Source organism: Sciurus vulgaris (genome assembly GCF_902686455.1).
Source record: "Sciurus vulgaris genome assembly, chromosome: 3".
Classification (NCBI taxonomy): domain Eukaryota; kingdom Metazoa; phylum Chordata; class Mammalia; order Rodentia; family Sciuridae; genus Sciurus; species Sciurus vulgaris.
Window position 1 is genome coordinate 1,963,808 of NC_136463.1, and position 17,619 is coordinate 1,981,426.

The following is a 17,619-nucleotide window of genomic DNA, read 5'->3' on the forward strand; positions in this document are numbered from 1 at the left end:
TGAGAAGGCTTGGCATCCATCAGTGAAACGAGGAAGACACCCAGCTTGGGCAACAGGGGCCGATCTTCAGGGCAGAAGACTGCACGAAAAGCACACGCAGAATACCACCTGAGGACAGTCCCCATCCGTCCAGAGAGAACACCTCAGGCCCCATGTCTGCATATCCAGCAGGCAAGGAGGACGTATAAAGGACAACATGGTGATGGCAGGCTCAGAATTCCTGGCACCACTTGTCCAGCATGAGTCAAGGAGGGCACACAAAGCTAGAGGGCTCCTTCCCTGAAGTGGCCAATGGAGCCTGATGGTTCCCTGTGCCACTTTTCCTTCCATTCTACTTCTGTCGTGATCACAGCTGTGAATCTCCTGATATTCAATGCACATGTTAAGGGCTTGTATATACTCCTGGGGAGAACTGCACCCCTGCAGGCAGAGCCGGGCCTGGACCTCCAGCACCCGGCCTGCTCTGCCTTCCTGTCCATGGTCCTGAAGTCTTCCTCTAGGCCTCTCCACACCGTCCCCTGGGCCAAACACTAGAACACAGGACACTGGACATGTGTCTAGGGTTTCCTGTCTGCAAGAAGCTGAATGGCCTGCAATGCACTCTGTCTGTCTTTCAGTCCTCACGAGGACATGGAGAGGTAGTTTCCACAGGAGGTCACAGCACCAGGAAGGATCAGCACTTGTCCAGGTTATAAAGCTAGTAAGCAGCAAACCAGAACTCGTGTTTGCTGGACTCCTGGCCAGTGCTCGAGGACACAGGGGGCCTGCTGCACGCCCCAGAGCTGCCTGTGCAGAGGGTGGAGACAGCAGTGTGGCCAGCTGCTCTACAGGGACCAAAGGCTCACCCAGATGGCAGGGACAGAACACCTGCTCGGCCCAGGAAGGTGGGAATCCTTCCCCTCTTCTCAACTCCTCCTGGGGAACCGCAAACGGTTGCGAGTTCAACCTCAGAGAGGGAGGCTAAGGTGGCACTTATAGGGTGGCTGGGCATGGGCTTTTTAGAAAACTCAGAATGTCTTATTTTCCAAGAAAACCACAGATTCTCAAAACAGAACTCTTGATAAAATTGACAAACTTGTAACTGTTGAGACTAGAGGGAAGTGTTCATGGGGCCCTTCCGCAGGAAACTGCCAACAGCCCCCACACATGCTGTGCTTTGAGAATGACCAGTGTGTCCTCCAATCGCAATAGCTCCTGTGCTTCATCATCTTTCATCTTTAATCACTGAAACAGAGGTGACCCCAAAACTTCCAACCAGGGAACTGGCCGGTGGTTCCTGTCCGTCTTACTGCTCTCTGGTTGGCTGAAACACACACAGTTCAGCAGGAGCTATGGGGAGCCGACCTCAGTGACCACCTCAACTGACAAACCTCTAGCGGGAGGAGGGCAGGGTTCCCAGGGTGAGCCCACCTTGTTGAAGACCCAGACCTCGCCATTCACCGTGGGCCTGGGCACGCCATGGCCGTTGTAATGGAAGAGAACCCGCTCCTCCTTGGCGTTTCGGCGCAGCGACGTGCACAGCTTCTTGACCTCGTCCACAGTTGGGTCCAGGCTCTGCTTGTACCGGGCCTGTGGCAGGAGAAGAAACGAGAGGCTTATCACAACCCAGAACAGCTGGAAGGCACCCCTCTTCTGCAAGAGTCTGCAGTTAGTAGTGTGTGGCCCCAGACAGGATCCCAGCCTCTGCACCTCAGGCACTGCACAGGAACCCCCTTGCAGGGGAGGGTGGGTGCCCTCACTCATCATGTGACACACAATCAAGTGTGAACAACTTCAAGGTCCAAAGAAAATCCACAGGGAGAACCTGGCACATGAAACACAGCTGCCACTACAGTACCAAGCACTTCTCAGAAGCAGGGGCCCCTCCCAAGAGCACTGCCATAACACAGGACAGACAGCTTGCTTAAAGGAGGGTGTGCGGTGCACACGACCGCCATGGCAGAGCTAGGAAAAGGCGCGGCAGGAAGCCGACCTTGCCACAGCCTGGACCTGGGGGTCCACAGCACAGAACTCAAGGAATGAGTAGGACTGGGAACCACCACACGAAAATCAGACAAAGAACAAACAGGGGGCATGTGGCAAAGAAAGCCCACCAACAAAGTATGAAGATTAAATACATGGGGAAAGAAAGATGTGTGCAAAACATGGTGGGAACTTGCCAACGCTCTCCCAGGAAACACAGGGCTTGGGCAAACGCAATGATGACCCTGCCCTGGCCGGCGCTCGCCGTCCTGAAGACGCCTGCTCTCCCCAGGGTCACTCGCACATCCCACGTAGTCCCAGTCAACATCCCAATGAGCTATTCTAAGGAACTGGACAAGCTGCCACTAAGATCCACGTGGAAAAAAGACAAGCAAGAAAAGCCAGGGAAACCTGCAGCAGGCGGGAGGGGCTCCACAGACACCCCGACCCCAGCCAGGGCTCTAACAGGATGGCGAGGTAGGGACACAAGACCAAAGACCAAGGAACTGGCAGAGCCAGGAGCCAGGGCAGCACATCACCTGCTTCTCACAGCAGCAGTCACACAGTCAGAACATCCTCACTGCTGATCTCACTGAACGCTGTGCTGACCTGCAGGCACTCTGGGTTGGGAGGGCAGGTGAGTGCAGAGAGGAGCCGTGTGACCAGGATGTGAAGCCAGTGACGAGGGTCTCTGCTTTGTAGTTTGGTCACACAGCACTTTTCATGGTAAATTCCAAAAGAGAACAACTGAGAGAGCAGAGGTACAGGCACCCTGGCTGGCGCAGTGGAAGCAATGAGTGTGAGATCCCCGCCACACGAGGAAGTCAACAGAGGTGCCCCGCTGACAGATGATACCCTGCAGCAGAAGCATGCTCTGCAGAAAGATGGCGTCCTGGAGACAGCACAGAGCGTGCCTGCAGGTGAGTGCTCTCATCTTAAAGGCTGTGTGTCTGCTCACCACTCTGAAAAGAAACGAAGTGCACAAAGCCCGTGCCATGGTGTGGCCCGAGGGAGAAGGCAGCACATGGTCAGCAGAGCCTGTGAACGAGCAGCGGGCCTGCTGCGTTGAGCTCTTGGCCAGGCCAGGCTGGCCAGCACTGGCTGCCTGAGTTTCCACTGCTCACAGAGGAGCAGAGGGGAGGTGAGCCAGAGGGCCAGGAAGGCAGACGGCTCAGCTCCAGGTTTCCTGGCCTTGGGCAGAAGAGCAAGGTCCCATGTGAGGAAAAAGCGACAGGAGGGGCCCAACTTCAACTGCAGGTGTTTGTCCACCGCTGACGATGAGACCTAGAAAGGCAAAGCAAACGTGCTTCACAGGCTCCCCGAGTTGTTTGCACTTGGAAACAAAGGCCGTCCAAGGCCATGAACCAACTCACCAGAAGCAGCCTTACAGTACTGCAGGACAACTGGGGGGCCCTGCCTGATGTGGCAGGGTCAGGACCAACAGGGTGGAACCCCTTTCAGTGTTTCCTCTCTCAGGACCATGCTGCTTGCAAAGTAAAACAGTGTCACAGTGGAGCGCATGCTAGCAAGCCGACACAATGCCCTGTGTTCAAGTTCATTCTCCTGCATCAAGCAAGGTGTGTTGACAACCACATGGGGGCTCTATCAAAGCTGGTCCTCGGGAGTCCAGGTCCGCCCGGAAGAAGGAGGGGTGTAGAGCAGCAGAGAGAGCAGGGGTGGGATGCTGGTGCGGGGCAGGGAAGATGGGCATTGCTGCCCCAGAGACCAGCACGTCTAACCCACAGGTTCCAGAAGAGCCTGCTCAAGGCCCAACTCTTTGGCAAAATTCCTTCCTAGACCCCACCAGCAGGAAGTGGTCCTTTCTTTCTTTGAGCTGACATGAGCTGTTCACGACCCACTCATGTTACATTGAGTTGGACACCACTGACACCTGAGTGTGCCCTTCAGTGCAGGGCACCATGTCTTCTCCACAACTATCAACACTCAGTCACTAGCCACTAGCTGCTGAGCGACTATCAGACTGCCAGTGACGTTAATTATGATAATCAGTAAGGAAACAAATCAAAATGGCGAACTCCTAAGAGACATTGAAGTGACATAAGTGAAGGCCAACACAATGTTGGAAAGTGGGGACACCTGGATGCTGGGCACCACAATGCACTTCAGGTCTGTGCACTGAGCAGTTCTGAGACTCTGAAGAGTGGAGAGGGCTGGGGCACAGTGCCACAGCAGAGCTCACACTTGGCATGTGCAAGGCCCTGGCGTCCACCACAGCACCAAAAAATAAAAACAAAGAGTCAAGAAAATGGTAGAGAGAAAACACCCTTGATCATCACTGATCCACTGTTTATTTGAGCTTGGGGCAAGCCTGAAACAGGATGCTGAGTCTTACTGTCCTTAACACTTGGCTTATGCTTAATCCTGCAAAACATGATGAGAGAGTTGGCGAACGAAAACCAGGTTCCAGGGGAAGCAGGAGACGTTCTCTCCACACGCCACGACCTTGGCTACATGCCCTCAGAAACCACATTCACACAAGTAAGTGCATTCTGAAATCGGAAAATAAATATGAAGTGGAGAGAGCTACATGACAGACCCAGGGGACAGGTCCATCTGTGGAGACTGCTGCCAACGCACACAGCAGCAAGCCGCCTCCCTCAGCCCCAAGAAGAACAGAGAGTTCACAAGAGGACTGTGAATCCACCTGCCTGACCAAATCACCCCAGTCAGCGAACAGGACTCACGAAAACCCAGAACCTGGGGCTCCCTCTGACTCACAGCTGCGGCAGTGGCCAAACCAATCAGCAAACCACATCCCATTTGGGCAGTTATTTTGTTCTGGGCCTTATGTAAATCAAATAAATACCTATACATTCCTCATCCAAGTGCTCTGTGAGATGGAACAGCTCAGGAGGTAGAAATAAGGATGGGTACTCCAAACACTTGTTAGCAGGAGAAGCCACAGCTGTTAGCCCCAGGGCAGTTGTGACTGGGGAGCTGGTACAGGTGGGGGCCCCACTTCCATGAAGGAGGGCCCATGCAGGGAGTGGTCCAGACAGAAAGGCAGGACTCAGCAACATATTTTCAATAAGTGCTAAAAAGAGTCTGAATTTGCTATTTATTTTCTGTGAGCACAGAAAATCTGAAAGCAATTTTATTTACCACCAAGGGAAATACCACAGAAATGGTATGGAGAGAAGCCAGGTTCCTGTGAGCACGGTGGTTTCTGGTTGTCTGTGGCCACCCTTTGGAGAGTGGCAGGGCTGGCTCTGTGGGTTTTGTGCAGCGTGTGCCCAGGACACTCTCCCCTGTCACATTACACGTGGGGAACATGGGCACGGGCCAGGCCAGAGCACCTCTGACCTCGAAGGAAGCCAGGTGGAGTGCCAGGAAGGAAGGGCTCTCCTTCCCCTGCATCAGAGTCACTTGGGGACCTGGAAGCTGAGTGCAGAGGACAGGCCCCTTTTCCCCACAGAGATAGCCAGAGCAGAAGAGGCAGGGAAGCCTCTGGAGAGTGCAGCCTCTGGCAAGGAGGGGAGGCCTTCACCCTCACGCCGTTTCTTCCGTGCAGGCCTGTGAGACGCCACACCCCCCAGCGGCTTCCACCCAAGGCAGTGTCACCAGGCAAAGTGATGAAAACAGCAGTGCGTCTTGGTAAGCATGTTCACTCTCCACCCATGGGGACTTGTTTCCTGATGGTTCCTGCACCTTACAAAACCAGAAAGCACAGGAGCATGGCTGTGAACCAGGTTACCACCAAACCGTCACGCTGGCCTGCTGGAACCACCCACAGCGCGGGCGCATGCAGGAGTCAGCGGCGTCAGCATCCTGCAAGCACAGCTCCACCAGGGAGGCAGATCACCTGCACCTACCCTACGGCCCAGCTGAGGGTCTGCCTTGAGATGGCGGATGCCTGCCTCTCCTCACACCCTGACACCACTCACTCCTCACTAACAAAGGACACATTCCTCAGAGTCAGAGAACTTCTAAAGTCATCAGCTGCAGACAGACCAGAACAGAAGGTGCACAGGATTGCCAACCAGCAGTCACAAAAGGAAAAGGGAAAGCGCCCAGACCTGAGCCCATGCCTGGGAGCCTCCCCGTCAGGTGTCCACCTGCTGTGGCTGCCTTGCCAGGCTACGGAAATCCCCACGAAAAGTCAGGAGATGGAGGTGCTCAAAGATGAGGCGCCCCAAATGGTAGGCTCCACTGTTGAGCCCACACGCCGTCCTCAGACACTGGCCCATGCAGGAGGAGTTTTAGGAGTCCATTGGGCACCCCTTGTCACCACAGTCTGGCTCACACCCACTGCTACCACAGGGCTCTACTCGATTCCCCTCTCCCCTGCACAGCTACTGATCTAGGATCCATGAAAAACTGGTTTTTCAGATCCACTAAAAAACCGCTGCTTGCCTCCTGAGATCACTCCTAAAGAGCAGTGCTTTTCTTCCAAGACACATATCAGACCACAGAGCAGAAGTCACTCAGGGACATCAGTAAGACTAGGGATTCGTTATTTCTGACCTTGGCCCCAGCAAAGTCTTGTCTTATGGGATTGAAAAAGAAAAAGAAAGAAAGAAAAAAAAGATTTGGCCTCATTTTTGCTTCCTTACCTATCATACCAAGAGGACACATTAATGGACCAGCATGAAAGGCACCTCGGATATTAATAATACACCTCCTGGGGTTGACAGGAATTAATTAATATTTTTAAGAGCTTTGAAATGAGAAACACTAAATTAAATGTCACAGCACTGTGGTGAGGCTTTGTTTCAGCACGAAAGCATGGGGTGACGGCTCCTGGCTGGGAGACGGGAGCAGCGGACACACCTGGTCGTTTGGGGTTTATGACCATCTTCACGGGCATACAGAGTGACAAAGCCAGTCTCTGCATCACCGCCTGGTGTGCTAGGCATGGCTCCGGAAAAGCCAGATCTCAAGATGTGGTAAAATGCACACACAGGGATTTTAGAGCCGGCAGGAGAGGGAGAGAACAGAAGATGAGTAACTGAAGACGCAGAGAAAGCCCGCTCCACGGCTTGACAAGGAGCCGCAGCTCTGAGTCCCAGTTCCTTCTCAGTGATGGTCTCCTGCCCCAGGGACCTGGCAACACCTGATGCTAAGGAGAGTAAAAGGGTCCTGCTCCCACCCAAGGACAGCCTCCAGGCACCAGAGGGCCGCGGTGCAGAAGGCCCTGCTCCCCATGGCGCAGGAGGCAGCATGGGACTTTGCACATGATGACCTGCCAGTGTGCCTGAAGGAGAGCCAGGCCATGCTGGGAAGGAGCTGGGGCTCCACTCAGTGGTCCTCCCTGTGGAAAAATCCCATCACAGGAAGCCCCAGTGGCATGGCAGCCAGCTCCTGCTTCCACAGGGCCGCCAGCACTGGCGTCTTGCTGGACCAGGAAGGTGAGCACAGACAGCTGCTGCTATCCTCCCACCCTCTACAGCCACAGGCACAGTTCAAGTTCAGATCCACGGAGCCGAAATGCCTGTAAGACAGTCTCAACTGTCCAGAAGGAAGAAACAGCGTTAGAACCCAGGCCAGCTCTGCCCCGGCTCCAGCCCACTCTCCCTCCCACCAGGAAGCAAGGACTTCTAGGGAAATTCTGGGTAGGGAGGGCCTATGAGCAGACCTGACCCTGATCCCTGGCTTCCAGCCCTCACTGCTTCTCCCCCTTCCAGGTATTAGGACAAAAACGGGCAAGAGTCTTTTCCTTTTCCTATTCCTTTCCCTTTTTTTGGTCCTGGGAATTGAGTTCAGGGCCCTTAACAACTGAGCTATACCTCCAACCTTTCTTATTTTTTATTTTGACACAGGGTCTCCCTAAGATGCTGAGGGCCTCTCTAAGTTGCCCACGTGATCTCAAACTTGCAATCTTTCTGCTTCAGCATTCTGAGTCACTGGAATTATAGGCATGTGCCACTGTGCCTGGCTAAAAGATTCTTTTAAAAAGCCAGAAATAGAAATGTTAAGATGGTACCTTGCAGTTTATAGGAATGGACCACATGCTCTGCATAGAAATAAACCCTGAGAAAATACACCCTCTAGCCTCTACCCAGACTCCCACCCCCAGTGCAACCTGACAGGGCCACTGAGAACCCAAGACCACAGCATCTGTCCCAGGTGTGAATGGATTGAGGCATTTACCAGACAGCAGGTGTTAGAAGGCAGAGCTCCTGCCTCTTCCCTCCTAACCCTACTCCTCTTCTCCTCTTCCAAAGCAAGTTGTCCACCCACAGCTGGACACCTGAAGCCAAGACGCCTCCCTGACACTTTCCTCGCCTTCACCCGCTCCACATGTAGTCAATCAGATCACCTGCTGGGTCTCAAATTCCTGATGGCACACACCACATCTTTCCATCTGCACTGACCCTGCCATCACCACCAGGCCAGCCACCAACCATCACCCCTTCATCACATCACACCACCACTGCACCTTTACCATGATCATCACCACTGCTGTCACCACCACTGCCATCGTCGCCAGTCACACCACACATCACTGTCACCACCATCACAGTCATTGTCTCCACCATCACAAACATCTTCACCATCACCATTGCCATCACCCTCATCATCACTGCCACCACCACCTAGTACTTAGATTACTGCAGTGAATTCCCAACCAATCTTCCAGCCTTGCTTTGCTCTCTCCAAATTCATTCTCAAAATTCAGTATGTACCTCACTCCAGGCTTCGTACTGACTGTGCAATACTTCACATCCTGAAAGACCTCCAGCCCTGTCACTTTCTGAGTCTGCATTCTAACCACAAGAAAGTATCCTTCAAATCCTGGGCCGGATTATATTCTCTACTCCCTCTCCTCTACGCCTAATTCCAAGCTCTGCCTGGACGCTTTCTTGTGCAGTCTTCCAGTACCAGGTCAAATGTGCCCGTCTCAGATGCCCTCCTAGACACTGGGGAACTCCCCTGGCCCATGGCACTCCATGTCTCCATCTGCTGTGTCCTTGCTGCAACCCTCACGCCTCCACAGACCCTTCATTGCCCTGGCAGACTGACCTGCTGCGCCAGAAAGGCAGGCTTGAAGTCAATGCTGCCTCATCGGCAGTCTCTCCTGGGACCCAACAGGAACTGGACAGAACACCATGGTGACAGCAGCCCTGTCTGTTTGCCTTTTAGAAGCAAGGAGGAGGGGAGAGCTTTGCAACTAGTAGGATGTGTACCCCTCTCAGGGGCAGGCCACGCCCAGTGCTGAGGAGTCTGCTCTCACTGTGCCACGTTCCAAGCTGTCTGGACACCATCGCCACTAGCTCAGCCTGCTCCTGCTGGCCAGTCAGCTCCCCATTACCCAGCTCAGCAGGAAGTCTGGGTTCCCCCGGTGACAGGTCTCCAGCCTGGGACATAGCTCCCTGCTATCCATGCCTCCAGCCTCCTGCCCTCTGACTGCTGTTCCTCATCTCAGGTCAGTCCCCACAGGCTGCTGTGCCCCAGCCTGCGGCTCCTATGCTGCAGGGTCTCCTGTACATACCTTAGAAGACCCCAGGCCAAGGCCTACCTTGTTCCTGTGTGCCCAGCCTCAGGGCTCCAGGCCTCGCCCTGGACTTCGCTGCCCAAACTAGAACCCAAAAACCTCAGGTCTTCTTTTATCTCCTCCTCCTCCACCAGACTGGGTCAGTGGGTTCCCAGGACAGGTTCCTCCAACTTAGCTCTCCGCCTCTCTCTTCATTCAAGCAAAATGCCCTACTTTTAGGCCTTTGGACGAGCCAAGCTACAAATCCCATCATTCTGTCAGATTTCTTTTCCTAGACAACAGCCTCCTGAAAACACACGCTTAATGGATGACCACAGCCTGCAAGACACACAGCGAGACCCAAGGATGGTGTCCACCTGCCTGGCACAAGACACCCACACACCCTCCAGTCAGCCCAGCGTTCTTTCTCTCCGCAGTCCTACCCCCGCTCTGGAGAGTGTGCCTCCGCACAACAACGCCTCTGCCCAGACACCGGCCATGTCCTAACTGCAGCTGAACACGCCCACTCCGATCCTCTCCCAGGGACCCACCCACACAAGGAGGCCTGCGGCTCTTCAGGTGCACACGAGAACTTGGCACGCTGGTCCTCGAGTCCACAGCAGTGGAAGGAAGAGCTCTCTCAAGTTCTCTGATCCCAGCTCTGGTGCAGACATTGCTCAGGAGAAGCGTGTGGGATGAAGTACATTTGCTTTATGAACTTTTACTTTTAATTAACGACAAGGCCCACAATGCCTGTATGATTCTGTCTCGACATGCATCTCAGGACACACACAATGCAACACAAACTCGATGTCCCCTTCTGCCGTATTTTACTTCTCCTTAAAACACCTCCTTGGTCAGGTGCTGCTCTGTTTTCATTATGAGACTGTTCGTCCTCCCAACCCCTTGTTTAAAAAAATAAATAAATCAAACACAACAAAAACGGCCATTTATCTCATAGGTTTAAATGGAACCCGAGCCTTCAGAATGGGAGAGGGAGCCTGAGCTGCAGCCTGTGAGCCTTCTTGAAGACCAGGCTCCACCCCAAGGGACTCGCAGTGACGAGGCCGATGTCAGCCACCAAGTAGTCACTGTGTGGGCAGAGCCAGGGCAGCTCCATCTGAAACAAAGCTGTGGCCCCTGCAGGCTCTCGCAGGAGGCTGGCTCCCAGGCACACCTGGGCAAAACAAGCAGCCCCGAGCTCAGCAGGGACACACCATGCCTCAGCCTTGCCTCCCAGACCCTGGCCTGGCCCGGCCTGGCCCCCTGCAGTCTGAGTTACTGTCACTCTGCACATGAAGGGGAGTGTCTTCTCAGGAATAAAAGAGTGGCCTTCAGAAGTCCACAGACACGAAAACCACAGGCCCTTCTCCAGTGGGTTCCAGTAGCGCTCATCACTGTTCTGATCTCAGGCAGTTGGCCACACTGCTCTTCTGCACTTCCTCTCACGTGTTGGCTTTAGGCTCCCACCGCAGCCAAAGAAGCTCCCTTATGTTCCCATAAACACACAGGCCAGCTCCTGCTCTGGGTCCCCCAGGATGCAGTGCAGGAGACGAGCTAAAAAGAAGACAGGCAGGGGCACCCTCAGTGAGTCACCCGCCTGGTCTCTCTGGTGGACAGAGCACTGGCCCCAGGGATAGAAGACTTCAGGCTCCACCCCAGATCAGTGACTTACAAGCTATTCAACCTGGGAAATTGTGAACCAAGCCAAGATGCAATGTTTTCCTCCTTAAAACAGCTGCACGAGTGCTGACCCGCCCGCCTGAGAACAGCAGAAGAAACGCACGGCAGAGCTGGGTGCAGCAGTGGGCACCTGGAACCCGGTGCCTTGGGAGGCTGAAGCAGGAGGACTGCAGGTTAAGGCTAGCCTCAGCAACTTTAGCAAGACCCTGTCTAAAAATATGAATGTAAATATAAAGGGATGGGGGTGAAGAAAAGGAAGAACTGCAAGAGGCGAAGGAGGAGGAGAAGGAGGAAAAATGCATGAGAGTGACAGAGTGCTCTCTGGGCAGATGGGTGGACGGCCAGGACAGCAGCGCCCAAGCTCTCGCCCTGGCTCCCACCAGTCTTCTGAGCACTCACTTCCTACTCAGTCACCCTCCCTCAGCACCACCATGCAGAGAAGACACTACCATTACTCCTGTGTCACAGAGAGGAAGCAGAGGCACAGAGGACAGGAAACCCCCACACAGCTGGCCATGGCAGAGCCATCTCAAACCTCCCGCCTTCACAGTTCACTGCTGCCACCCTGAAGACACTAATGGGGACTGGAAGACCACTGACGAGCATCTTCCTGCTTGTGGGCACCGTGGACAAGGAGCAGACAGGCCAGAAGGGATGTCCGCCTGTGGTGCCCCCTGGCACATGGTTCGTCCTGCTGGCCTGTGGCTGGCCCTTGTATTCTGCCTCTGACTTCACTGAAGCAGGATCAGCCCCTCTCACAAGTCTTGAGGGACTGATCTGGTGAAGAACAGCAAGACTAACAGAGCCACATGTTGCAGCAACTGGAGCCGCTCACAGGTCCCAGTCCTGCCAGTTTCCAGCCTTCGTCATGCTAACTCCAGGAAAGCGCTCCCTCCTGGCTTCCCTGACAGGCCACTTCCAACAGTGACTGACAGTTGCTGGTTACTAGAACTCTCCATAGTCACTAACCTGCCTGGCAGAAAGGGGAGGAAGGCACTAGGAACTGCATAAGCAGTATGGGATCGATGGAGGGGGACACTGGACCCAGGTCACCAGGACTGGCACTACTTACTGGACACCGGCACTCAGACCCATGGTCTGCCCTGTGTCACTGCCACGGCTCCAGGGAACTCCCAAGATGTTCCCACTGGGCTGCAGTAGGTGAACAAGGGTGAGCACACTGAGAATACCAATGAAATGCAAGAGAGAAGATAAAGGACATGGCACAGGCCTCACCTGTATGGGAGGTAGATTTTGCTAAACAGGCCAGCAAAGGGGTCTCCTGGTGACACCCGCACATCACCACCTGGGACCAACCTCAGAAAGACCACTCGAGGAAAACTATGAGTAAAGGACTAATGAAAAGAGGTGACCTTTCACCACCTGTGTGCACCCTAAGGAGGGTCCCCAGGGAGGTGCTAAGAAGGCAGCAGCAGACAAGAATATGGGGACCCAACTTCGTGCAGCCTACCTGCAAACTTGGATCCCAGCTCTCACAGGCACACTCTCCATGACACTACTTATCTATCTCCAGAGGTTTCTTATCATGTTTCTCTTCAAGTTCAATATGACCCTCTGTCAGGAACCCTCAGAAATCGGGGCGTGAGATAATGCAACCACCTGGCATCTCTGGTGGCAACCCCGAGAACCACAGGGAGGGCTGCGAGGCCCTCCAGCGCCTTCTCCGTGCTCAAGGGGCTCACGTCCAGGTGCGACTCACGGCCCGCCACTTGCTCTCTGGGATGCTCACTGGCCTTGCGGAGATGCTAGTTCTGCCATCACCCAGGAGTACACCCAGGAGTCCCCATGGAAGGAGAACGGCTGCACCTGTGGAGCACGGGGCGGCACGCAAGGTCCTGGCTGGCACGCACTCACGGTAAGAAATCGCTACGCTTACCTGAGGCAACAGCTAGGTCAAGGTAGGCCTCATGTGTCGACTTCTACCTTCCCAGGAGGAAGTTTTATGTGAAATTTGAAAAATCGCTGTCTCTTTCCATTACATGTTCTTCAATAACAATGCCTCCTTGCTTAATTTGCAAAAGGGGTGGGAGGGAACGGGAATAGCTGGTCTAGAATAGAAGCTGTGGCTATGGCTGGGCTAATCCACTTCTGAAATAAAGGCCACATGGCCTTGCAGACCTGCCTGGCACACCAGAGCTGCCACCAGAGTCGCTATGCTCAGCTGGGACAATTCTGCCTCCAGGAACTTTGCAGGGGTTGCAGACAGACTTGGTGTCAGGAGTGGAGTAGGGTCTTCCAGCACCTCATGGGTGAAGGCCAGGGGACCTGCCAAGCCACCTGCAACTATCCCCATCACATACAGGGACATGATTATCATCACGACAATTTGCTTGCCCCAGGTGGCAATAGTGAAGAGCTTGAGAAACTCCGCTTTAGAGGAAAGAATGGAGCTTTGACTCTGATGTAGACACGTGGGTTCGATCCTAACACAGTGGGGAAACAAAGTGGAGAAAATCACGTGTAACGTACTCCCACTGGCCCAAGAGAGAGGGAAGCCAGTGTGGATGCAGCTGTGTAGGCCAACACGCGTGTTTTCATTTACACATGCGATTATTATCACACTGTTCAAGTGGGTGCCCACAGGAGGAAGGAGAACACAGCCTGGAGAAGACAAGAATAGCAGCCAAACGTCTGTGGATATGCTTGTTTGTGTACTTAACTCTGGAGTCACAAAATACTTCACATAACCACAAAGCAAAAATAAATTGTTTTAAAAAGCAGCCCTTAAAAACTATAAGCAAAATGAAACAAACGAACTTAACCTTGCATCCATAGGGTAATCTTCCCTACATCTGGGCCAAGTTCAGAGGGGGCAGACAACTCAGGAGCAGCTGCAGGGGTCACTGATGGAAGAGTCAGTGCCGCTCTGAGGCTGCTGAGCACAGTGCAGGAGGAAAGAAATGAGCAATGGTGCTGGTGTCCATGAATAACCTGAACGGCTGGCGTGGGAGGAGGACTCGGCAGCCAGACTCAGGAGGCAGAGGGAAACCCGTCACCCTCAGCCTGAGTCAGCAAGCACTCACGATGGGTTTTATCATGAGCAGTGCGCACCCCTGGGGCCCAGATTAAGCTCTCTAAATACCTCTTTCCACGAAAAGAAATGAGAATACCTTGGAGAACTAGCCGATTTCAGTCTTAAGACAGAGGACGTACAAAATGAACACAGAACTTCCTCAGTAGTCATACCAGATACAAAAGCAGCAAAGACCACTAGGCCTGCAGGGAGGACAGACACAGCCACCACCGCACCAGTACCCTGTGATCTCCCAAGGATGGATCCAGGCAGTGATCAAGAGGGAGACAAGGACCAGGTGCTCTATCCACAAAAAAAAAAAAGTGTACAACATCACTTGGGAAACATCCCCAACTCAGTGGGACTGTTTTTCTGCCACTTAGAGGAAATTTAAGGGACAGAGGAAAGCACAGTTTGCACAGGTTGGGGGACAGGAGCAATCGACAAAATGCAGACCACCTTCAGGTCTACAGGACTCACAATCTGGCTTATTCCACTAATACTGCAGGAGGGGACAGACATGCAGGGCATGGGCTTGGCTGGGCTGAGGAGACATTTGGATTATGTCTACGGGTCCACAGAATAAGTCACAAAGCACTCACCTCACCTGTGTCCTGAGTCAAGTAAACATACTGTGTGTGCTGAAAGTCATAGTTATCTTCAGAGACACTGGGAGACACAGATGAAATGACATGTTGTCTGGAATTTGCTTCAAAATCAGCCTGGGAGGTAGACTGGGGGTGAGGGAAGACTGGGAACCTGCTTCACTAGACTGCTGAAGACAGAGAGTGGGTTCAGGGTGAAATGAATAAGCCACAGAAACAAATAAAGAAGCCAAAGAGCAGATGGGAACTCCAAGCATTTCTGAGACATGAGAAGCTCCCAGAGCACTCAAGTACAGCTCAATGGCAAAACGTCCTGGCTGAGCTGTGCTTGTGTGAAGTATGTTCCAAAGTGTGGCCAGACATTTTTAAAGTGTCTAGGCAGGTAAAACCCTTAAGCATGTTTCAGCAAAGGTGTACATACTAATAACCCAGGTGTCTACCACATCTGAGGAGACACACTTTATATCGACACACATAGTGCAGATATGCCCCAGCTTCAAACCGTCACCACTCGCGTTACACACAAAAAGAAAGGGAATAAAGGTGTGTGGTAGACGCAGCTGCCAGCTACCCAGGAACCATCCAGGCATTCACGGCAGGGCTAAGATGGGGATGCCCAGTGTCCCACACATCCCGGCTGACAGCTGATGGGCTCTGGGACCCTGGAAGGGGCAGCACACTTCCCTCCTGGTGGTCTCTGGAGTTTACAAAGCACTTCTGGCCACATGGCTCCTCCACTGGCATTAGAAAGACCAGGTCTCCCTGCCAAGGCCAACGATGGCTAGGGGATAAGATGGGGAGCAGGCCGGTCCTAATTGCTGCTCCAGGGCAGAACTCTCCTCAAACTGATTTCATGATACCTGTAAGCATATGAAGTTAATCACAGATTCAGAGATACAACTTGTCCCACGTTGCCAAGGGGAAACATAAGAGTGACTGTTCTCTACTGACTAGCATCTGGTTCTCTGGGGACAGAGGAGTACCTCCTGACCTCATACGGTCATCCATTGCCTTAAATGCTGCACAAACATGCTGCAAACAAGTAAAATCATCTGATAAATGTTTAGGAACACTGCAAGTAACATTCTTAGACAACTCATATCCAAAATTAAAAATGCAACTTTCTAGTACCTCATTATCATGCAATCTATCAGAACCACATAAGGCCAGCTATTGTTTCACATAAGAGGCCACCACAGACTCATTTCTTTTTTTTTTAATTTTTTTAGTTGTACATGGACACAATGTTTTTATTTTATTTATTTATGTGGCATTGATGATCAAATCCAGTGCCCCATGCACGTGAGGCAAGCGCTCTAGCCCTGAGCCATAACCCCAGCCCCATAGAGCCATTTCTACCCCCACTCTGGGAAGGCCCTCTGGCCCACTAGAGCTTGCCTGGGCAGAGCAGAGAGCCTGGGCCTGAGCCAGGCAACAGTCCCGTGCTGGCCAAAGACTACAGGGCCGATGCCTGTCACTGCTCTAAAGACAGAACAAGTCTCAAAACAGGAACAGCAAAGTAACTGAGGGGAGTGCTCCAGCTGCCTTCAGCACCCCACCCCCCAGGTAGCCTAGCTCAGGAGGGGCTGAGAGCTCCTCGGACATCCAGCCCTGACAGTGACAGGCAAGGAAACCAGCTGCAAGGCTTCTCGAACAGGGTTCATTGAGAAAATGAGAATGGGTGTCCCTCTTCCCTCTTTTAAGCACAAGTGTAGAGCTGTTCAAGCCATCTTGTCATCATGAGAGAAAAGTCAGGACACCAGAGAAACACACTCAGAGCCCTGCAATACCAGGCCTTTAAATAGCCAGTCCTGTAACCATTTAACTTAAGACTTCAGAATAACATTTTATTCGTTGATCCAGAAATAATATAAGGTACAATGGTTGACAGTGTGAACTCTGGAACCAGAGAAACTCCAATTCATTACAGCTTTGTGACCTGGCAAACTGTCTGATTTCTCTGAACCTCCTTTTCTCTACCCGTGAAAGGGGGTTTAAAGATTAAATGAGTTCGCATCAACAAGTATTCCAAGAAGCTCCTGGAGCGGGGAGAGCGCACACGAGGCTGGTGGGTGCTGTCCAGCAGGAGGGGCACTTCGGGCTGCTGCCTGCAAGAACACCCTCTTCGTATGCCTTCCTCTGCTCCTGCCTTGCACCTGCGTGCCCCCCAGCACTGCCTCCAAGAGTGCTGTCCCTCCACACTGGCACCTCCTCCTGGTGTCCCTGTTTCTTTGTATTTTTTACCACAATGAACACATTGACTCCCCCATACTGAAAAGCCACTTCTTATAAACAAGCTCAGGGGGACTGTGAATGAATACTATGTGTTGCTAAGCCCCAAACACATCCACCATTTTCTATAAATTAAAACTTTGAACATCCAACATTTAGAGCCAAAAGTGTAATAAGGAAGGCGAACACAGTGAACTCTAGCCTGTATTTAGGAGCCCGTAAGCCTGAAGCACTGAGTCCTGGCCATCAGGGTGTAGACTGGCTGAGTGCCAAGTTCAAAGTGAGAGGATCAAAGGTGAAGCTTCCAGAAGCACCAGGCTGTGGATCAGACACACTATGGAGATGAAGGTCTGGGCATGGACTAGGACACTGACCTGCCCAATGAAGACAAGAGGCCTGGTGGAGACCTGAGTACACCAGCCACCAGATGGAATCCCAAACATCCCACCTCTGAACTTCCCACAGTTGGCTATCACCTGCACTTCATGATGTGTGTGTTTAAAGTTGACAAGTTTAAGCACTGCAAGGTGGAGCTGCCCCTTCATCCTGGGAGGGGATGCTCTGAAGAGGGTGACAGTCACAAATAGTAAGGTGAACAGTAGAAAGAACCTCTTCATGTCCTCTCTTCTAAACCAGCAATTCTGTGGCTACGCTGCCACCCTCACACA

General features: G+C 52.8%; 1 protein-coding gene across 2 annotated transcripts in view; it reads right to left on the reverse strand.

The window, feature by feature from the left end:
* The window catches only part of RPTOR (regulatory associated protein of MTOR complex 1), a 346,921-nt gene that overhangs the window by 207,718 nt on the left and 121,584 nt on the right, over positions 1 to 17,619 (reverse strand). Inside the window, exons 1-2 of one of the 2 annotated variants that reach the window (XM_079133424.1) lie at positions 8,947 to 10,774; positions 1,411 to 1,569 (exon numbers count right to left, since the gene is read on the reverse strand). Coding sequence is in view for 1 of the 2 variants with exons in the window: in XM_079133423.1 (XP_078989549.1) it covers positions 1,411 to 1,569 (159 nt within the window). In the remaining variant the exon portion in view is untranslated. Of the gene's footprint in view, positions 1 to 1,410; positions 1,570 to 8,946; positions 10,775 to 17,619 lie in introns of those variants that run through there. The other variant, XM_079133423.1, reaches the window with a different exon arrangement.